The following is a 23,125-nucleotide window of genomic DNA, read 5'->3' as shown; positions in this document are numbered from 1 at the left end:
ACCAAGGCTGGTGTGTATTATCTCATCAGATGAGTCCTTCTCAAGCTGCCTGACCGGAGAGAGTGCGCACGCCAAACAGGCAGGCAAACTGACAACCCGACTCACGCTCTGAGCTTTTCCAAAGTAAGAGCAGTAGGAAGCTACCTGCATCCCGGTGGCTGACAGCGAGGCTGGAGGCCTGACTGCCTGGGGGCCGGTGCCCCTGCTGAGGAAGGCCAGTGCTCTGGAGCCCCCAGCCTGCCTCTTCTCTTCCGGCCCTCCCCCTGAGGACTGAGGAGGCTTTTGCCCGGGCCGTGGTACGTTTGCTGTGAGAGGGTCACGGCCCGCAGACTAAGCCTCCCTGGCATCAGGGGTGCTCAGAGTTCCTGGAAGGGACAAGCTTGGGGGGACCCACCTCAGGCTCGTGACTTCCCAGGGCTCAGTGCCCTTCAGCCAATCCTTTCTCGGTCCTTCTGATTGCCGTGCAGACTTCCTCGGGGTGGGGAGGGCAGAGCCAGCCGCGGCCCTCCACACCTCCTCAGAAGGGCCTTTGCCCACCTCCTCTGTGAATGCAGTATGCTCCTTTCCTTCCATGTCTGAGCAGCTGCCCTGCTGTCTAGGTCAAGGGCACTGTACGAGTTTCCTGGGGCTGCTAACAAATCCCCACAGACGTAGTGGCTTATGATGACACCAGTTTGTCATCTTACGGTTCTGCGGGTTGGAAGTCCTAAAATGATGTTGGCAGGGCAGCGTTACTTTCACAGGCTCTAGGGGAGAGGACATTTCTGTGCCTCTTCCAGCCTCCCGAGGCACCTGCATTCCTGGACTCACCACCGCCCCCCCCATCCCCATCTTCAAGGCCAGCAGCACGCATCTGCCAATCTCTCTCCCTCTCTGGCTTTTCCTTCTATTGTCCCATCTTCTTCTCTGTGTCTGACCCTCCTGTCCCCCTTTTATAAGGGCCCTGTGATCCTATTGCACCTACCCAGACCATTCAGGAGAATCGATCCTCCCCAACTCCTTAACTTAATCACATCTTCAAAGTCCCTTTTGCCATGTGAGGTGACATATTCACAGGTTCCGAGGATTAGGACGTGGGCCTCTTTGGGGGGCCCTTTTTCTGCCTACCACAGGCATTGAACAGACCACTTACTGATGAGGGGGCCTTCAACAGACCACCCAACCTCGGGCCTCATCTGTAAAACGGGGATTGTAATACGCCTACCTCCGGGGTATACTGCTGTCCTCGAACACAGCCTATGGCCGGCCTGTCGTGTGTCATATATCACGTGCTGTCACGTGCTAGGTGTGTGGCACTTAGTAAGTCTGAACCCTAGAAAGAAGATAAGCCTGAGCTCACAGGAAGCTCACCGACTGGTGAGCAAGATGCTCACGTCCTGGGGCTGTAGTGAGTGCTGGGATGTGGCTGGGCACGGAAGAGAGAGGGCTCAGCCTGGAGTGAGGTGTGGAGCCAACCCGGAAGGCGTCCTAGATGAGGTGGCCCTGGAGACGTCGTTTAGCAGGGGTGGGAGGAGAAGAGTATTTCCCGCACACGGAATAGCAGGGGTCAAGGTGCAGAGAAACACTGGGGGCGGGGGGGCATTCCAGGGAACTGCAGGCAGTTCATCTTGTCCAGAGCTTGAACCGTGACCTGGAGAGCAGAGATCCTCATTTGTCACTCCATTCTCTCATTCATTAAATAATCATCGGCGTCCAGCTATTGTAAGATGCTGACTCAAGAGCCCTGATTCTGCCAGAGCAACCTACTTCCCACAGTCCCTCTGTGCTCTCCCCTGGACCTGGAGTAGAGTCAGGATGTGACCCTCACGATCCCGGGGGCCGGGATGACTTCCACAGCCAGGATCCTGGCCAGCGAGAGGCACCGGGCTGAGAGCATTCTAATGCTGTGTTATGGTGCTTGGTTTAAATTAGCTTTCCATGATTCAGAGAGGGAAAATTTATTGTCAGGAATACATTTGCCATATTTCATTTCCCCATGGTTAGCTAATGCTCTGGGCTCTGGACCACATCTGCTGAAGGGTCGCTTTCGTTCCCCTCTGAGGCTCAGTGCTCAGTGACTCAGAGCTCCAGGGTCATCGGGCTCCTGCTCTGTTGGCCTACACCACACGCACCCCAGTGACCCGACCGAACCATCAAGTCATCCGGAAGCATCCAGTTATGCTCAGGATGTCCATCAGTCTCCAGACCTGGCTGCCCAAATGCTGGCCGGATAAAGCCCTCCTTCCAGCTAACTATTCCCCTTTGAAATAGACTTTTCTCAATCCGGCGTTGTATTTCAATAAAATAATCCTGCTTCCAAATCTTTCTACAAATAGAATGATAGAAAATTCAAAACATATGCCTGCAACCAACTCCTCGCTAGCAAAGTAATACCCTTTTAGAATACCTTTTGGGGTTTTCATTCATTTGTTTCTTTTCCTAATTAGTGTTGATAATGTTCTTGTTGGCGAGGAGTTTAAATTCTTCCCTCCCCTGGCCCCCAATTCTTCTTCCACAAATTGTCTCTCAAGGCTTTGTAGGTTGCTATCAGGCACAGAAATGTTATCTGCAGTTCAAACTGTATACTTGTGCTTAGCTCCCTTAGTCCAGTTTCATCTTAATAGCCACAATGATTTTCTGTCCATGTGATATGACCTTTATTCCTTCTGAAATACAGCTGGATATTTTTCTTCAGGCAGAAAATTTACTTTTGCCAACGTTGTTTATCTGAACCATGGTTGCTGAAAGCGTTACTTGGAAATTAATCTTACGGATAACTACATGTCTAGAGCCACAAACAATTTGCATCAGGGAAGTCCTGAAATATGTTAGTGTTATCTATTTTATCACTCACCAGAAAATAGTGTCACTTGATTTATGCAGTGTGAGCTGGCCAGACAATTTTTATGGGCTGGTAAATATTCAGTGTTTATCTGCAAGGCTGGTTTAAATGAGTTTGCATTATTATGATACACCTGGGGCAGTACATTTACTAATCATCTACAACTCTGGTGACGCGTGATGGGAAGAGAAGATACTTTTGCCAGAGTCCTATCGTCTAGAGGCAGGAGAGTCTCCCTTTGGTCCCACTGCGTGAGAAGGAAGTGATAAAACTTGTCCATTTGGGCTCCATTTTCCACTGAACGCAAAGGTCAGTTTGGAGTAGAGAGAGGGAGAAATACGAGGACAACCGGACAGCCTTCAGTCGTTCGAAAGAGGGCCTTTGTCTATGGGTATGAGCAGCGGGGGCGGGATAGTTAGTGACAGGGAGGGAGGAGCCCATCCGCCCAAATGTGAGAAGTGCCTTTGCATAATAGAGTCATTTTAAGGAAAAGATTAGATCAAGTAAATTGTGGGCTTAATGCAAGATGTCATCATCTCTCTTTCAAAAGACATAATGACATTGGAACTTGCAAACTACAATTACAAATATAAGTTTTATCCCTCTGAAGATAAAACTAGTAATTAAAACCCATCACTTTCTGGGTAATTGTAAAATACAGTGGGATGTCAGAATTCCCTCTGAAAGGCTAAATTTTATCTTTGGATAATGGCAAAACATCTAAGTGTTCTGTTAGTAAGGATTCAAAGGCTGTGAGTTGATAGCTATCGTAGCGAAAAGAACACTGTTGTCATTTTTTCCAAGAGACAGACATGAAATCTTTTCGTGAAAACGTGAAGACAGACGTTTTCAAGTGTGGCAACTTTGAACCCAAATCTCTGTGCCTTCGTAACCTCTTCCCAGTGGGTAGAAGTCATTTACACTTCTGAAATTATTGACCATTCTGTCTCTAAGAGAAAGCCCTGTGAAACACTTGGCTGGGCCCTGCTCCGCTGTCAGAACTGGCCTGAGCCCAGATGCTCAGGACTTGTCTCTGGGCTTCGTGGCTCCTACTCTCCTTCCTTAATGATGTGTTCTTTGAATGCAAGAGCGGTCTCTGCTCCCAGGGTCAGCGTCGAGCTCCCTTTCTGGTTGTCCTGCCCGTACGGTTTCTTACTTTACCTGTATTTGTAAAACTCTGTCTCCTGATGACCTTATATCTTCTTCCCTCATCGGACTGCATGCTAATACTTCCTTTGATTTAAATGAGTAAGTGAAAATCCAGAGCCACGGGACAGATGAGCCAGGAGACAGCATTCATTTACCCAAGATGTTTTGTTCTACAGAAATCGCAATTGACTTCCTCTGGGGAGGGCAGTTGAGACATGACGTGCCTTCCCCAAGCTGCGTTCCCCGCGGCTCTTCACTCATTCATTCTTGGCACACACCTGCTCTGTGCAGGCTTGAGGCACCACCCCTGTCCACTGGGTTTTTACAGGGAGGCAAGAGCCTTGGGACATCACAAGAGGCAAAAAAAAAAAAAAAAGCCAGTGTGGTAAATACAAGGAGGGGACAGCCCGTACAGTATGGATGAGAGAAGGAGGGTGGACCCCAGCCTCACGGGATGGTGGTGATGGAGGACGGCCCTGAAGGACGTAGTCTGCAACGTCAAGCAACACAGCAGCCCAGGACCTTCAGCCAACTGGCTCCAGGAGTCAGGTTCCAAGGAAAATGCTATTTTAGCTGGCTTTTGTTATGTATCCATCATTGACCCAATCTATGACCTGTGGCATATTTTAGCCCTCTGGCGAGGAAGCCCCTCCTGCTGCACAGCTCTCCTGTGAGAGAGATGACCCCGCAGGAGAGGTCTGGCCAGAGTGCAATGGGTTGTGCTGGGAGGGCTGGTGCCCAGCAGTGCCCAACCTCTAGCTGCAAGCATGCTGGCCCCAAGATGTGGCCCAGAACCTTGCATGGCTCTGTCCTCCAGCCTGAAATTGGAGGTGGGGCAGCAACAGGGCATGTTGTGATCTGAATCAAGTCTTCAACTGCTTATATACTTCTAAAATCAGTTCTGTTCATTTTAAACCTGGGCCTTTAAACATCCATGTTTTTTGCTCCAAGATTTCTCATCCCAACATGGAGACTCTAGGGTAGGAAAGGCAAGCCCAGCGGGATGAGAACAAGCATTGGAAACAGGGTTCTGCCCCATCCTCCTCGCACCTGCTGCCATTCACCATCCCCCCCACCCACATTAAAACAACCATTTCTGCGCATTGATGAAAGTTGTCAGTCCCCAAGTGCCTGAGGATGGAGAAGGCAAAAGATCTTATCCACCAAGGTTGATGGTGAATTGCACATAATAGTGTGCTTTCCATGGATTCTTCAGGTAAATGAAGACCGCACGTGACAGGGATTGAGTATGCATTCTGGTCTTCGACTTCACAGAGAGAAAGCGATCTATCGCATCCCCAAGTTTACGTAGCTGATGAAAGCATGACCTATTTTTTTGTCCAAATGTAAGGGTTTTTTGCCATGATATAGCAAGCCGGGTCATCACCATGTCCCACGGATGACACATCCTGCAACTACATCCATGTGACGTGGCATTTCTTGCTCCCACCCTCGAATTTTGGGTGAGAACTGAAATGAATAAAAGCCTTGTGTACAGACGGTTATTGGTTTCCTGGGGGAGACAGAAAGTTAACCTTTAGAAAGCTGCATTGTTCAAACCACTGGGCAGATTCCTACCAGAGTGGAGTAAATTTTACTGGTCAACCCCTACCCAGCTTTGCTTCATTATGGACTGACTTCTGCCCACAGAAGTTTTCAAGTTATTATATTTGGGGCTTTTCATTTCTTTTCCTGAGTCAGTGAAGATTCAACAGAGAGGCATAAAAATGTTTACTGCCTCTCTCTATTGCCCCCCTCTTGGAGGAAGACCCCCACTGAGTGTGTTCAGACTCAAGGGCATGTCACCCAGTTCAGTTCATTACCATTACCTGAGAAATAAGCACGGGGTGGCCAGTATGGCAGCCTGTCAAGTTATCCTCTGAAAAAGATTTGGTGGAGATAGAGCCATGCCCAAGAACAGGTGACTTACAGGAGTTGAGTGGTGGTTCTGGAGAGAAAGGACCAGCAGGGACAGGAGTCTGTTGCCAATTAGGTGGTTTCCAAGAGGGAGGCAGCACAAGACTGCAGCTGAATAGAAAGATCATGGACTTCAGCTTAGGTCCATTAATCAAGTCCAGCTTTACCACTTACTCAACATTAACATCTTCAACAAGTTGCTAGAACACTGAGCAGTGGTGTTTAAATCTGTGAAATGGGATATGTAGACTTTACAGGGTGGTTAGAAGGATTAAAGATCCTGCATGCTGGACCCAGCACAATACCTAATAGTGGGGAGACTCAACAGATGGCATGTTGGTGACCTAAAATATGCTCATCCATTTCAAGTGTGTGTGCTGGTTTGTTTAAGGGTGAGGAAAGAAATTATAGGGAAGGTGACCTTTGTCCCGGGAGTATAAAAAGGACTCAAAACCTCCCAGGGTTTCAGAAAAGGAGTTCTCTTCCCCCTCGTGTCCCAAGGTGGGTTCAGCAATTACTTATCCAGCCATTCAGCACTCTTCACTGGTTTCGTATGATGTGCTAGGCACTGGGGACAATCATCTGTGAAGGAGACAGATGTAAAGCCCTTATGGACGTGATTGTGAACTGTTATAAATATGGTAAGTGTTGTAAACACGGCCAGACACAAGGAGCTCTCTTCTCCCTCACGCGTCCTCCCATTCTTAATGCCCAGGAGCCAGACCTCCTCTTCCTCATGATTGATGGCTGTCCTTATTATAATTCAGGTTTACTGAGAGACTGCTACGTGTTAGGGATTCACGAAGTCTCACAGCACCTTTGGGTCAAGGGATGGCCTTGTCCCCATTTTACAAATGAGGGAACAGAGTCTCTAGAGCATATATCACTTTACCAGGGTCCCTTGGTATGTAGGGTCGACATCAGATCAGCCTGTGTTATTCTCAGTCCCAAACTCTTGCTCTTCCAACTCTGCAGCATGGCTGATTATAGAGACCAAAGGGGAGGAGCCTTCCACAAGCAATTGAAATTTGATAAACATTCAATGTTTTCCTTAGATCTCGTACATGCCCAGATACAAAAGCATGGAAACCCCCGAAAAACTATCCACCAGAAAGAATGGTTCACTACCGACCTCTTAATCTCTCAGTCATATCTTTTGACTCTCACAGTCTAGCCAGAAAGGCACATTGGACCTCATGAGCATCTATCAGTGCTATTTAGGAGGTTCGTTGAGGTTGACTGACAAAATTGGGTTTAAGAAAAGACAAGGACATTTATCACCTGTTTAATTATGCCTGGAGTGTGACTTCATGCCTCCACTTTTTTTTATTCTGGTAAAAGAGCTTTTAAAAGATCACTTTGACAAGCAACAGGATGAATGATTAGGTTATAGAGATCATGAATATACACCTGCTGAGCAAATAGAAAAAAAGCAAAAGCAAAAGACTCACTGTTGGAGGAATGGGTACTTGTACTAAAAATAAGATTTCCAGTGACAACATCACAACAGATTAAAAAGGTCAGCATCCAAATGAGCTAGAAGTACAGAGGATGTGCTATGGAAAACAGACTTTTTAACCACTTTACTGAAGTATGATTGACATACAAGAAGCTGTGAGTATTTAATGTATACACCTTGATGAGTTTGGAGATAAGTATACATCCAAGAAGCTGTCACCATGATCGATGCCATAAACATATACATCATCTCCAAAAGACTCTTCCTCTTAACCTCTTCATTTATTTGTGTGTGTGTGTGTGTGTGAGAGAGAGAGAGAGAGAGAGAGAGAACATTTAACATAAGATCTACCCTCTTGGCAAAATTTTAAGTATATAATACAGTATTAACTATAGACTCTGTTGTACAGTAGATTTCTAGGACTTACTTTGTATAACTGAAACTTTGTACTCTTTGACTAATGCCTCCCCAAAGCTCCCCCTTCCCCCAGCCCCTAGCAACCACCATTCTATTCTCTGCTTTTATCAGTTTGACTTTTTCAGATTCTACATATAAGTGAGATTGTGCAGTATTTGTCTTTCTGTGTCTGACTTGTTTCATTTAGTGTAATGTCATCCAGGTTTATCCATGTTGTCTCAAATGGCAAGATTTCCTTCTTTTTTAAGGCTGAATAACCTTCAGCTTTGTGCATATACTACATTTTCTTTATCTATTCACCCGTCAATGGACACAGTTTGGCTCCATGTCTTGGGCATTGTGAATAATGTTGCAGTGAACATGGGAATTTAGATATCTCTTCCAGATCCTGATTTCAGCTCTTTGGGATATATACCTAGAGGTGGGACTACTGATATATGGTAGTTCTATTTTTAATTTTTTGAGGGATTTCCGGACTGTTTTCTGCAAAGGTCGTCTCAGTTTGCATCCCCACAATGTATGGTTCAAGGGTACAAATCCTTCCTTTTCTCAACACCCTTGCCCATATTTGTTGTCTTTTGCTTTTTTTTATACTAGCCATTCGAACTGGTATGACGTGATATCTCTTTGTGCTTTTGATTTGCATCTCTCTGATCATCAGTGATGTTGAGCATCTTTTTGTATAACTGTTGGCCATTTGTATGTCTTCTTGGAAGACTGTGTATTTAGTTCCTTTACCCATTCTTTAATCTGGTTATTTGGGATTTTCTTTGCTGTTGAGTTGTAGGAGTTCCCTGTGTATTTTGTGTATTAACCCTTTGTCAAATAGATGGTTTACAAATATTTCCTCCCATTCTGTAGGTTGCCTTTCATTTTGTTGATTATTTTTCCTTTACCATAAGGAAGCTTTTTGGTTCAGTGTAGTCCCACTTGTCTATCTTTGCTTTTGTTGCCTATGTTTTTGGTGTCATGTCCAAGAAATCTTTGCCAAGACCAATGTCAAGGAGGTTTTCCCCTATGTTTTCTTGAAACTATAAGTTTTAAGTCTTACATTTAAGTCGTTACTCCATTTTTTACTTCATTTCTGCAGCAGTAGAAGATAAGGGTCCAGTTTATTTTTTTGCATGTGCATATCCAGTTTTCCCAGCACCATTTATTAAAGAGATTATCCTTTCCCCATCGGGCTTTCTTGGCACCTTGTCAAAGATCAGTTGACCAGACCTTGAGACCAAAGAGAAATGTAAAGATGCTGAGTGGCATTGTTTCACAATATAGGAGAGTAAAAGAAAAAGTAGTATTTCTTCATTAAAATGGGACTTTTCAATATTTCTCATCAAGTTAATTGACACTGTGTTGTAAGACTATGGACTCTGTCATCCATGTTGCCAAAAATTCACATGTTTAAATTGGCTATCAACATTTCTGGGCCATTTTCTCTGTGGGAAAATGGCAACTCTCCTTAAGAGTGTGGTGGCCTTCTACTTGGGCATGCACAGCACTTCACAGTTATCAGGAACCACTAATACTCTTCTGTAGCCTCTAAGGATTTCATAGTCCCTACACCACACATTCACCTGGTTTTCTAAGCCATGCAGCCCATTAGCATTTGGGGCATTAAAATCCCAAGGCCCCCTGCCCTAGAAGACCCAGTTTTGCCCAAGTTCCAGGTCCAGATTCCCAAGCAGTGACCTAGTGTTGGTTTTCTCTTCTAAAATGTTTTATACTTGCTTAAACACTGTTTGTACTCCTTTGCTTGATTTCCTGCCATGTTTTAGCCACTTTCTGTGGTATTCATACATCAAACTTGCCCCCTTTGTTTTAAATTGCTGTGGCGACCCATCTCTTTCCCTCTTCCTTCCTCCTGGTCTTACCCTTTGCATGCCCCAGTCCAACCCTCCTCCAATCCTACCTTCCAGCTATTTGCAAGCTCGGAAATCTCTACCCCCCCCCCACACACACACACACACGTATATAAAATCTCTTTTATCTCTTTTTTTTTTTTTTTTTTTTTTTTTTTTTACCTATGAGGAAACAAATTTATCAATGAATACATTCGAATTGCAGCAAGGTGGTTTTTTTCTAAGTGGCCACATTTCCCGGAAGCGTGACAGAACCTCTGTAGCATCAGCCAGCATCAATGGCAGAGTGAGAGCAACTCTGCCTCCCCAGTCCCAGGAGCTTAGCATCCCCCAGAAACTGCGGGAGCTCCTTTATCCTTCTGAGGCAGGGAAAGAGGGAATGAAGGAACTCCTATCCCGTATCTCCTAAATCCAGGATCACTTGGGCAGCATGCGAGTAAATATCATGGCTCTTGCCCTGTTACCTATGCGCACCTGCCTGGCTTCCCACTCAGCAATGGGGGGGGCGGATGCAAGTTGGGTCTTCTGCTCTCTGTCCCCAAGGCCCGTGCAGGACCCAGCACAGGTGGGGCCTCGATACACCTCAGAGCACCAGAGGGGACAGGCTGAGCTCTACCCTCAGGTAGTCCTGATATCTGGCTTTAAGCCACATATTTAACCTCTTAGGTTCTAGTTTTCTTGTCCATAAAATGGGATAATGAGACCTACCTCTTAGGATCCCTAGTAGGATTGAGTGGTGGAATTCAGCTCCTGGTCCCTCCTCTAAGAGTTCTTTCCTGACCAGCCTGCTTAGCACAATAGCTCCCTGGACCCTCCTACTCTGTCGATTCCTTCATAACATTCCCCACCCCTGGACTTGAGAGAAATATACTCATTTGCTTGCTTTTTGTTTTTCCTTGCAACTTTAAAGCAAGCAGGAGGTTTTGTCCACAGTGACCAACCATTATGCCCCCAATGCCTGGCAGATAGGAAGTGCAAGATAAATCTGTGTGTGATTGAAGTCTACAACATGATGGGAGGATGGATGGATGGGTGGATGGATGGGTGGAAGGAAGGAAGGAAGGAAAGAAAGAAAGAAGCAGAGAAAAGGCCAGACAGGCAAGTAATAAGTACATGGAGTCCATGCGAATACACAAACAACCATTGAGTTGTTGATATTCTAGATGCCAGGTTTTTTTTTTTAAGGCTTGCTGATCTTTTTTTATTTTTTTAAATTAATTAAAAAATGTTTTTTGATGTAGGGTTCCGATTCATTGTTTGCATATAACACCCTGTGCTCCATTCAATACATGCCCTCTTTAATACCCATCACCAGGCTAATCCATCCCCCCGCCCCCTCCCCTCTAGAACCCTCAGTTTGTTTCTCAGAGTCCATAGTGTCTCATGGCTCGTCTCCCCCTCCAATATCCCCCCCTTCATTTTTCCCTTCCTACTTTTTTTTTTTTAACATATAATGTATTATTTGTTTCAGAGGTACAGGTCTGTGATTCATCAGTCTTACACAATTCACAGCGCTCACCATAGCACATACCCTCCCCAATGTCTAACACCCAGCCACCCCATCCCTCCCACCCCCACCACTCCAGCAACCCTCAGTTTAAGATTAAGAATTCCTCATATTAGTGAGGTCATATAATACATGTCTTTCTCTGATTGACTTATTTCGCTCAGCATAATACCCTCCAGTTCCATCCACGTCGTTGCAAATGGCAAGATTTTGGGTTTTTTGATGGCTGCATAATATTGCATTGTGTGTGTGTGTGTGTGTATCTCACATCTTCTTTATACATTCATCTGTCGATGGACATCTTGGTTCTTTCCATAGTTTGGCTATTGTGGGCATTGCTGCTATAAACAGCTTCGGATCACTACATTTGTATCTTTGGGGTAAATACCCAGTACTGTAACTGCTGGGTCGTAGGGTAGCTCTATTTTCAACTTTTTGAGGAACCTCCATGCTGTTTTCCAGAGAGGCTGCACCAGCTTGCATTCCCTCCAACAGTGTAAGAGGGTTCCCCTTTCTCCATAGATGCCAGTTTTTCTAAAACTGATCAATTAGATCCAGGTATTTTGATCAACGTACCATCAAACAGGACTGATTTAAGTTCAAAGTACAGGCTCAACACTGAGACTCACCCTCGCCATCCTCCCGCCTCCAGTGGGTAGATGAACAAGAATAAGATGGAAGAAATGGATCCGTAGTAGTCAGAAGCTGCGTGTGTCAGTTCTGTAATCATGCTGCAAACAGAAAAGGGAATCTGGAGGGCCAGGAAGGGAGTCTGATGCTGCGGAGCCAGACCCTCACCTTTTTCCATGACCGAGAATTGTGTCCAGTTGTGGTAATGTCCTTAAAAATGAGTTTGGAGAGACCTCTCAATATAGCTTTTAAACAAACAAATGGGGGGGGGGGCAGGGTCCCTGGGTGGCTCAGTCATTAGGTGTCTGCCTTCGGCTCAGGTCATGATCCCAGGGTCCTGGGATCGAGCCCCACATCGGGCTCCCTGCTCAGCGGGGAGTCTACTTGTCCCTTTGCTCCTCCCCCACTTGTGCTCTCTCTCTCTGTCTCTCAAATAAATAAATAAAATCTTAGAATAGGAAAATGAGAGGTTAAGGACTCAGGTAGCTCACTGCAGAAGTTAATGGCGGAACACACTGCCCATCCCAATTCTTGCAAGGGTTTTGTTCGGTTTGATTTGTCTGTTGTTTTTTAAATGAGATGCTATTCATGTCTGCTCCTGCCTGATAAAGAGGAATCAGGTGCAGGTTAACGAAAGAGACATTTTTAGAAATAAGAACATCTTCTGTTCCCTTGCCCATCGTCAGACTGGTATCTTAGATAAGTCAGTTGTCACCTTGGAAAGCAAATGGAGCTTCCCCAGAGTTGGGTACAGAGAAGGGCGAGGGACAGAGTGAGCTCTGGAGAGTGGGCATCCTGGCAGCTGGAAGTGATATCAGAAGGAGCACCCACCTGGACGCCAGTGTAGGGAAGAAGGTAGGCCAAGATCACACCACAAGGCACAGCTCATTCCGAAGAGTATGGACCATTTTCCTGCATTTCCCATATCTTCGACACGTGCCACTATGCATAGGATCCAAGAACCCTCCAAAGCTTTGGCAGTGCAAACCCCAAAGCACACGTTCGCTCTTTCCCTGGCCGAAAGATGTGCTAAAAATGGCCGTGTCCTGAGCTCTCTGGCTCCCATGTGCCTCTCTACCGGGCACTGTCATTCTGTGCAAAATGAATATTGGGGTTTATGCCTCCCTGGTCTCCTCGCCAACATAGGCACGAACTGAAGCTAGTGTTTGTTCTTACAGGGAGCTTTACAGGACTGAAAATGTTGTGTAAGATCTCTGTGTTGCTTGTTTGTTCTCTCTGTCTCTCTGTCTCTCTCTCTCTGCATCCCCACATAGTCATCATTATTCCTTGGAGCCTGCTCTAGCTTGCACTTTCTCACCAGAATGGTGCGAGATGCTCTTAAAGTAAGCAAGCTCCCCTGTCCATGCGGCCAGCTAGCCACCTCCTTTCTGTGCTGGGTCAGATCTGGTCCCACAGCCAGGCCACATCTCCTGAGAGGCTGCACACACCCTGGGCCCGGATAGCTGCCCTAGAGAAGAGTGAGCTATGAAATGCAGGCTTTACTGTGAGCGAAGCCGGGAGAGGCTGCTAGGCTGCCACTGGTCAGCTCATACCAGGAGTCAGCCAAGATGCAGGCATGATTTCTCTGCACACCGAACACATCTCCCCTTAACCTGCAAGCCCAGGGCTGTTGAACAGCAAATACTAAAAACACTTGCAGGAGGTAAACGTGCTGCTTTGCTTCTGTTTCAGGTGCTAAACCTGCCCCCGGGATCTGCTTCGAGAGAGTCAACTCTGCAGGTGACCCTTATGGCAACTGTGGCAAAGACTCTAAGAGTTCCTTTGCCAAATGCGAGATGAGGTATGGAACCCACAACCTGAGCACACCATCACTTTGAACTTCCTACGCGGCTCAGGGCCGGTTCCAAACTTGCCCTCTTTGGGGACTGTTTGTTCTCGCCCTTCCAGAGATGCTAAATGCGGAAAAATCCAGTGTCAAGGAGGGGCCAGCAGGCCCGTCATTGGTACCAATGCTGTTTCCATAGAAACGAATATCCCACTGCAGGAAGGAGGTCGAATTCTGTGCCGCGGGACCCACGTGTACTTGGGCGATGACCTGCCAGACCCCGGGCTTGTGCTTGCTGGCACCAAGTGTGCAGATGGAAAAGTAAGACCCAAAAGTTCATTCGCATCATAAATGTAAGTCTGGAAGGGGGCCTGCTGAGAAACGTCCTGTCCAAGAACTGACTTAGGAGGTTTGTTTGTTTTCCTAAATCCACTCCTTCCTAGAACTTTGTCTCTGGAATCCAGTTCTTTTGCACCTAGAAGGCAAAGTTAATAAATCCTAGATCCTGGCCTGACCATTGAGATGCAGATTTGGGGAAATCAAGCTTGGTTTCTCAGCCTTTAAGTGTTAATAAGTCATTTCTACACTCTGGGTGTCATGAGTGTTTCCAGCCAGGAAGTTACTTTGGAAGGAAACACAGTAGCATATGATATTGTTTTTGGAAATGTGGCCTTGGTTTTTGGCCCAGTGACAGCTTGTTCTCACCTGGGCAGAACGGGAAGTCAGATGTATTTTCAGAGACCCCCATAGAGAGAATAGGAGAGGGGAAGAGAGAGGATCAGCTTGAAGCCAAAGGGAGGTCTTTTGGAGACCAGCGGGAAAGGTAGACGGAGATATTTGGGGGTTTAGAAAGAAAGTCAAAAATGAAAAAACAAGAAACTGAGTTGTTTTTTTTTTTTAACATTCTGCCACGTTGATTTTTCTCACCAAACTTTCTCATCAGGCTGAATGAAAGCAAGTTAATAAAACATTTTAGGAAAGAGGATTAATCAACCCCCACATGCTTTTTTTTAGGACGCCCCCCATTAAAATGATTATGAAATCACTCACGTACATGGAGGTTACAGAGTAGAATAGAAAGATAGATTCACCTCCTTGAGCAGAGTCCCCAGGGCAAGAATTCTGTACCGTCACCCCTGTCCCCCCGTATACTCTGAGGTGCAAGTGCCTCATCCCAAAGAAAATGGGATGATGATACGTGAAACACGATATACGTTCCGGGGGTCTCCTTAACCACACACGTTAGCTTCTCTTCAGGCCTTGACATTAGAATAACACTCATTTTTTAAGCTGTAGTCTGAACAGCCAGAAGCCAGAACCAGGTGCATCTGAACACCGAAATTCCAAGGGCTCAATTTATCAATGAGTTTTTTTCTCCGTGTGCAAGATTAAATGTGCTTTGATCTCCATCCCTGCAGACCACGGGTTCTTTGAAGGCCGTCCTTGGCATTGCTCGTGGGTTGGGAGGAGAGCAGCACCCATATGCTGGGATTCTGACCGGGGTCCTGCTGTGTTCTCTGTAACCTCCGTTTCTTTTGTCAGCTGGAATGTGACAGTCCCCTTGGCCGAGATTCCCGGCAGCCCTGGGAGTTGTTCTGGGCAAGGGCAGCTGGCACTTTTTTCAAAGTGTGTCACTAGTGTGAACTTCCCATAGGAAGGTTCCACTCGATTAGAAATGCTTCTGCAATCTAAAAATTAGACTTCTCTTCCTCTGACTCCACTCATTTGTAACATCTTACGGGAGATAAAGGGCCTGATCCTTTGAGTCGGGAGTATATTAGGCACCTTTAAAATGAGACTAAACTCTTACAACCAGCCCAGTATCATTTAGCAAATTACTTCCTCCTCAAAGACCTGATAAACACAAGGGAACTGTGTGTTTTCCTCTGCTGAGCATTTCTGTTAATGGTGTGTGTCATCGATGATAATTTGGAAAAGTTCCCATATTTCGGTATCTCCTTTAAAAGGTTCTTGGGCCTTGGATTCTTGGAGTCTTTGATTCTGCACAGGCCCCAGGCTAAGGGCTGGTGCATTTCTCCTCTCCTGTATCTTTTAATGGAAAGGGCAGGTGGGGGCCCGTGGGCAGACAGGGGGGAGATGCTGCAATTCACAGGTTTCGTTGCAAGCTCTAAACAAAAATCAGTTATCGTGATCTCATAACTGACTGAAACCATATGAAGCACCATGTGACTTGAGTCACATTGACCTGAGTCTTGAAATCTGGAGGCAGGCATCCGGATCCAGGTCGGAGTCAAATGGAGAGCCCATCATTGTGCTGCATCCATAGGAGCTGAAAGAAGATCGTCTTCTTCAAACTTCTCTTTGCTTTCCCTTTTTAAATCATAGAGACTGTGCATGCGGTTGGAAAGGGGCTGAGAAATTGACTGTTTTCCTCCTTCTGCAGATCTGCCTCAATCGTCGGTGTCAAAACATAAGCGTCTTCGGTGTTCATGAATGTGTGATGCGATGCCATCAGAGAGGGGTGAGCCGGCTGAACTGCCTTTTTATAGCCAGTCCCTATCAAGCTAAGCGCTAAATCATTCATTTGTAAAGGATTCTGCAATCCATAACTTTTAAAAATCTAGCAGTTGCTTCAGTGTTTTCTTCTAAAGACACTAATTTTCTTTGACCTTTACATAGCATGAGTAATGTGACTTTTATTTAACAAAGAAAAACAGATTGTGCAGTAATTATCTTTCAGATTAACATCCTGTGATTGTTACAAAGGGACTTTGTCATCTTCAAAGTAATTTTAAAACTAACCTTCCTGCGTAAAGGATTTTGCATTAACGTTTCAAACAGAGCTGTCCCTCTTTCAACCAAGATTCAGAGTATGTGTCTGAACTGAAATCCTTCCAAAAGGATATAAAACAAAGGAGACAGAACATACTGACCACATGTTCTTGAAATCACATACAATGCATTTCAACTAAAGAAGCCTGTTATTTTAGTCCAGAGAATTTTTTTTAGGAGAGAAGAGGACTCTAATTGTTTAAAACATAATTTATTTTTCCTGATGGACTTAATTATTTCCAATGGAATCATATTAATCTTGATTAACCATGCCGGTGGTTCATTTGTTTTTCTGAAACTTTTCTGCAGTAATCATGCTCCGAATTCTATTTTTAAAACTCACAGACACTCGCCAATGATTCTAACATAGAATTATGGGGGTTTTAATAAAATGGTTATTACGCCGTAACCATGAAGGATTGCAATGGCATCTCTCGACAGGTTTGTATAGCTGACTGTCAGTATAAAATGAAATCTTCTTATGTCTTTGTTAGATCATAGATTTCTTTTTAATGGCCCAAAGAGATGATCCGGTGCAGCCTTATTATGAAGGAGCCCAGGACCAAGAGGTGGTAGTTCCTGTCCGAGGTTACATGACCAGTTAGTGGGAATGCTGGGGTGGGGACCCTGGACGCCTCACTTTGCAGCATCCCTGGGCTCCCATCCACGTGTTGGAGAGGAAAGGCCCACATTGTCTGGGTAGGCAGAACAGCTGCCGTGACTTGGTGACGAGTCACTTGACCACAGGCCTTCCCCGAGTCAGACCAGGCTCACCAGCAGTGCCTCCAAAAGGGGTGGCGGGGCTGCAGTCTCTCAGCTGCCAGAGGCCAAAGGGCGCATGACTCCGGTTTGCATTGGGAGACCGTGCCAAACGGTGTGGGCCGCACAGAGCCAAACCCTGGCAGGTGCCTGGCGGGTGGTATGTCGGCCGCAACGCCTCTGAGAAACAGGCAAGACGCTCAGCTTCGGCACAGCTTATGCCACTCGGTAATCAATGCTGCGTGGGCTTCAGCATTATGGGAATATACTTTCCAACTTGTCACAGGTTATCTGGACTGTCGGTCTTATTTTAGGCAATTGGGGCTTTTGATGGTTGAGTCATCAAAAAAAAAAAAATCAGTGGAAGCAGGAAAACATCACCAATGAGACATCTACTCTAAACATTTTATTTTTGCTTTAAAATATAAGATATGTATTTGGCCCCACCCGGCAATATTCAGATGCAGGGCTGAGGCCTTTGGGGTGGGTGTCCTGACCGTAGCTCTGCTCTGACTTCCTTATATAAACCACGCAAAGCGCATCATCTACGATGTATAGTTTGCTTCTTTAAGTGGAAGAGAAACTCGGACACTCAGAAGGAACCCGAGTACAGAATCCTTCCTAGTTTGTGCAGCTCTTCCTGGGCATTCACAGGCATCCCACCCGTTCCAGATGGGTCAGAAGTTCTTTTTAGCGACTTGCCCATATCCAGTGTTCCCAAAGCATGCCCCCCAGTTTTCAGAGAGATAATGTCCTCTTGTTTTCGTGCTCATATTCCACTGGTTCATGCAGGGGCTCCGTAAGTTCCATAGATAGTAACAGCGAGTCTAACAGCCGACTCAGGCTGGGGAGCAGCCTCCTTCGGTCACCCTTGCTAACCAGGTGAGCCGAGCTGGCCCCGCTCTGGAGGGCTCTCGTCTCCAAGCTAGGCTACTCGCTCAGGGCCCTCCAGAACAAAGCCCATCCTCCTGCTTTCTCAGCACCCTTTCCTGTCACCAGGACACCAGGGTTTGGTAGGCCGTGGCCAGCGTGCAGGGCCGGGAGCCAAGGAAGGGCCACTGGGGGCCTGCCCGAGGGAGGCGGGCGTCTCAGGCATGTGATGTCGGGAGCAGGTCAGCCAGCCTCTCCGAGCTTTGGCACAGCTTATGCCACTCGGTAATCTGTCTGCAGGAGGCAGGGCTGCGCCCAGAGGTTGTCAGGCCCGTGATGGCCGAGGGCTCCGATTCCACAGCCCTGAAGCCGGGTCGCTCCTCACCATCGAGAGGGCTTCTCATTGTGGTCAGATGGCGGGCAGGGGTCGGGGGGAGGAATCCTGACTTGAAAAAGAGGACACAGTAATTGACGGAGAAAGAAAGGGGTGGGAGGCAGTGGAAGACCCCCCAAAATCTCCATCACTCCCTTAACAGCTGCTGACAGGCAGATTATGTTACATTTGCAGCCTCAGGCTCTGGTCCCACCCGTGTGGTGCTGTGTTTCGGGTTTACGCTCACAGTGGCCTGTCTGTATCTGGCGGTGTCAGCGCTGACGGGGACGCTGACCACAGGGCCTTTGCTTTGGTCTGGCAGCCAATTAGAGCTCAAAGATTTACTGCCGCCCCACATGGAGGGTGGGCTCTAATGTTGCGTCTCTCTCGATGTCCCCCTCCCCTGTGGCCCGGACAGGTGTGTAACAACCGGAAGAACTGCCACTGTGAGGCCCACTGGGCGCCTCCCTTCTGTGACAAGTTTGGCTTCGGGGGAAGCACAGACAGCGGCCCTGTCCGGCGAGCAGGTGCGTGGGGACAGCGCATCCCCGGGAGTGGGCGCTGAGCGACTGGGGGGCCGTGGGTAGTCAGGCACGGTCCTTCCAAGCAAGACGGAGGGCTCACCAGCTGCCAAGGGGATGCAGGTGTACCCCCCCAGTGGGAACCCTAGTGCACCCCCACGAGGGCCTGACACCATCCAAGGCCTGTTTCCAGACACTGTCCCGTCCTGACCTCTGCTGAGACTCCTTGCTCTGCTCTGGCTGAGAGGCTGACTCTGTCCCTTCTTCACCTGCGACGCTTTGCTTAGCTAAGGTCATTTCAACAGCGGACTGCCAATTGGGTATGAACTTCGGTGAGGGGCGAAAGGACTTTGTAAAGCCCAGCCTTGGTGCCCTGGGGACCAAGAGGTGTGATGCCGAATGTCTCCTAAAACCCTTACTAGGGAGACACGTCCTCCAAGCCCAGGTGAATGGTCCCAGAGGCAGCGGTGGTAAAATCAACCGCTTTTGTTTACTGAGCGGTTGTCCTGTGCAGTCACCATGCTGGGTATTCCTTCTGCATGATCTCATCAGATCCTTGCCCAACTCCCAAGTCACTATTACCCTTCCTTCTTTACGTATAAAGGACCTGGGGCTCAGGGAAGGTAAGTAACTTACCCGAAGTCACACAGCTAAGATTGAGACCAAGTCCATCTCCCCCTAAAAAGAGTCCTCATAGCAGCTGTGCTTGACCCCCCTTCTTTTCTCCCCGGACGACCTGGAGGAATGGTCTCCTGGTGCATTGCCGTTTTATCTGAGCGTTTGTCAGGCAGTGAAGGGCCAAGTCTGAAGGATGTCCCTTGTAAAGGGAAAGAAACACATCAAAAAGGTGCAGGGGGCCAGCGCCGAGCCCACTTGTCCTGACACCTCGGTGCTCACCTGAGCCCCATGACGCGCAGATGCCCAGACGGTGGCTCATGCTGCTATGGAGGACGTCACGTGTCTCACGTCCTGCTGTGACGTGCAGTGGGTCACCACGTCTCCAAGACGACAGACCTAACACTGCTCTGCGGGGCCAGGCGGTGAGGGCAGAGCTGGGGAGGGGGGACCTGCCCCGCGGGCACATCTGTATAAAGTGTCGTGAGTTCCCGATCATCCCTCCATTTAAATAGGGACGGGTCTCAGCGTCGCTCTCAGAGACTCGGGGCGACCCCTCCCTCGGGTCCGGGCCCCACAGCAAGTACAAAAAGGACCAGAAAGTCTTGCTGTCTAGTGAGTGTTCCTTCTGGGGGTAGGAAGACAAGGGCCGGCCCCGCGTCCCCTTTCCTCGCCGGCGTCTGCACCCTGAGCACGGCGTCCCTGCTGCCCCGTGGCTAATGCTTGGGGACGGCGTGAAGTGTGTGCCGGGCACAACTAGCAGGATTCTAGCTTCTGCTCGGGCAGGGGCACCGCCACCCATTCCCCCCGCATCGAGTCAGCTGGGTGGCGCCCGAGGGGTTGGAGGGGACTGGCCAGTATGCACTGGTACTGGCCGTGGTACTGAGCTGTGGGGGCTTCACAGAAGGCAGGGGATCCGCAGTTGCCAGTTCTTCACTGTAGCAGGTAAGAATCGTTACAGCAATGAAAACGAGCTGCCGTTACTGCATGAAAGGACATTGAAACGCACGCCGAAGCGGCAGGTGTGGGGAGCTGGGTGCTGGGCCTCCCTGCCCCCACCGCCCGCCAGCCTGACCATGACTTCTCGAGCACCTGCCACGTGCCGGCCACTGTGCCCCAGAGACACGGAGCAGACCTAGCGTGGCCCAGCAAAACGCTGCCAGGGGAGGGGCGACAGTGGGACTCAGGGAGGTGGGCCAACGTGGGGAGCTGCACAGGACACGGTGTTCGCACCGCATGAGGGGACCAAGGGACCCCGGTTTGCTGGCTCGAGCAGCTTGATGGCATGTCCTGCAACGGATGAAGGCAAGTGGCCCGGGAGGTGCAGCCAAGTTCATTCTGGAGGCCTAGGTAATGTCCGGTTGGATACATTGATCGGCCTAAGACTTACGGATTGATTGCGAGGAACTAGAAATTGTGGTTCAGGCCGCGTGCTGCTCACTTTTTTCGTTAGCTGTGTTAAGACACAACAGAGCTCTAGCCAGAGCCCCCGGCTGAAAAGAATGACCCAGAAGCGGGGCTTTTCCAGTAACACTAACAAGGGAATCACGACTGTCATATGTTGATTGTCTTACTTAGGCTGAGACACGTCCCGGATAGGACTTGTCAGTTGGGGACGAAGTCCAGAAACAGAGAGGGTGTGAGGCGTTCTTTCCCAGAGCAGGAGCGCTGCTGCCCTGGCCTGGCGGGCAGCCCGCTGAGCATCGTGGCCAGCGATGGCGGTGGGGAGGCCTGGGGGGGGCAGCGGGACCTGCACAGCCACCCCCAGCAGCCTGAGGGGACTGTGGCCCTCCTGCTAGGGGCGGCACATCCTGCTTGTTGCTGGCAGGGAAACAGAGACCCGCGAACTCCCATCTATGCTCTCAAGGACTCCGCAGAGCCGTGGGGGTTGCATATCTAGCTCCTCTCTAGCCTGGCAGACTCCTCTCCGGGACTCTTTCTGTGGTCAGAAACCAGGCTGAAGTTTTGATTTTCCCTTCTTTTCCACACCCTTGAGGGAGTCTCAGTGTCCTTGTACTGAATAAAATGGGAGCAAATCACAGAAAAGGGGATGTTCCTCTGGAGAAAATAAACAGCACCCTCCCAGAGAACGGGGTTTGCCCCCCAAAGCTTGTATTTTGAGGCCCTAACCTAACAAACAGAGCGAAACCTAACAAAACCAAATCTGTGGGCCTTTCCTTTTAGCTATGAGTTTTGTTGGGTCTTTTTCTCACCTTCTATTTTGACAATGTCCAGAAGTAAATTCTTGGGCTAAAAAAAATACAAAAAAACAAAACAAACACAGATCGCAGTGCTCAAGAATGAGAGGAGGAGGACGCAGGGAGGAGCATATTTGTGATGGGGGCTAGAGAGGTCACAGTCCGGGGACATGCCAGCCTCCTGCCACCCTCTGTGGCCACCATCCCCGTGGGGCAGTCGGGGGGGCCGGGGGCCGCATGTGGTCAGGACTATGGTCCCACCTGATGGACGACGTTCCTGTTTATCAAGAGTTGTCAGAAGTGCATGATGGCGACACAGACTGAACCTCAGGCATGACCTTTGAAGTATGACTAATTAATCAGTACATCATTTGGGGATTTACTCATTCCATCTCTGTTCCTTCCTTCAAAGCTCGCGTTGCCATAAATGTCATGATCTGATACGTCCCGTATTTCATTATAACTGCCTCTCTGCCTGAGCAAAATGCGTTTCTGTTTCAGATCACCAAGGTCTAACCATAGGAATTCTGGTGACCATCCTGTGTCTTCTTGCTGCTGGATTTGCAGTTTATCTCAAAAGGAAGACATTAATACACCTGCTGTTTACAGATAAAAAAACCACCATTGAAAAGCTAAGGTACCCTGGGTTTGGGTCATTTCTGCAGAAGTGGCATTTGAAAGAATGCACAGCCAACTGCTTCTCGCTTCATTTTCCTTAGCAAAGAAAGAGGTCGGCTTTTTAGATAGTAAAACGGTTGTTCTGTTTTTTTAAAATCTCTGCCAGACCAGCTGCCTCCTTCCTTTCCCTTCAAACTGTTTGCTGCTTATTATATAAATAAGCAGGGTGCTGATGGGTCCCACTGATGGATTTGTTCCCACCCTTCTATTAGTAATTTTTACAAGACATGGGATGTTAAAATAGTTTCGTCAGATGGGCTAGCTTTTGATCCAAATAGATTCAAAGACGTTCTTGCTGAAATACCAGCTTTCTACAAAACGTCTCCCAGGTGTCTCAGACCCACATGTCTGTGGATTGCAAGAACTAATTTCACAGAATAGTGGCTCTGGCGGGGGGGTGGGGGTAGGTGGGTGAGAATCAATTTTTATTTTTAATCCCGTAAGAATGTTAGATAATTTTTCCTTTGCATGTTTACCATATTGAGTTAAAATAAGTCAATTATTTTTTGAGCGTGATTGTGAACAAAACAGAAAAAGTGAAGTCAGCCAGAGGGGAAATGCGCTTGTTTACTGTGACGGGATTGTGTTGCAGGTGTGTGCACCCTTCAAGGCCATCCCGCGGCTCCCACCCGGGTCAGGCTCACCTCAGCCACCTCAGCAAAGGCCTGATGAGGAAGCCGTCACATTCCAACATGTCGAAGGTAAGTTGTCGACAAATGTGAGAAGTTCGTGTGCTCATTGCAACACAGGTTTTTCAACAAGAGCTCGAGTTG

At 48.0% G+C, this 23,125-nt stretch overlaps 1 protein-coding gene across 7 annotated transcripts in view; it reads left to right on the top strand.

Annotated features, from left to right (window-relative positions):
• Window positions 1-23,125, top strand: part of ADAM12 (ADAM metallopeptidase domain 12) — a 347,363-nt gene that overhangs the window by 297,021 nt on the left and 27,217 nt on the right. For all 7 annotated transcript variants that reach the window (XM_064595438.1, XM_064595441.1, XM_064595440.1 and 4 more), the window contains 6 exons: window positions 13,452-13,560; window positions 13,668-13,866; window positions 15,950-16,027; window positions 18,759-18,867; window positions 22,176-22,311; window positions 22,945-23,053. In XM_064595438.1, the coding sequence (XP_064451508.1) occupies window positions 13,452-13,560; window positions 13,668-13,866; window positions 15,950-16,027; window positions 18,759-18,867; window positions 22,176-22,311; window positions 22,945-23,053 (740 nt within the window). The remainder of the gene's footprint in view (window positions 1-13,451; window positions 13,561-13,667; window positions 13,867-15,949; window positions 16,028-18,758; window positions 18,868-22,175; window positions 22,312-22,944; window positions 23,054-23,125) is intronic.

Source organism: Mirounga angustirostris, unplaced genomic scaffold, assembly GCF_029215605.1.
Source record: "Mirounga angustirostris isolate CCGP_5_RB_7025 unplaced genomic scaffold, mMirAng1.0.hap1 SCAF_6, whole genome shotgun sequence".
In the NCBI taxonomy this organism is placed as follows: Eukaryota; Metazoa; Chordata; class Mammalia; order Carnivora; family Phocidae; genus Mirounga; species Mirounga angustirostris.
Note: the sequence above shows the minus strand (reverse complement) of the source record. Positions and strands in the feature narration are given on the sequence as shown.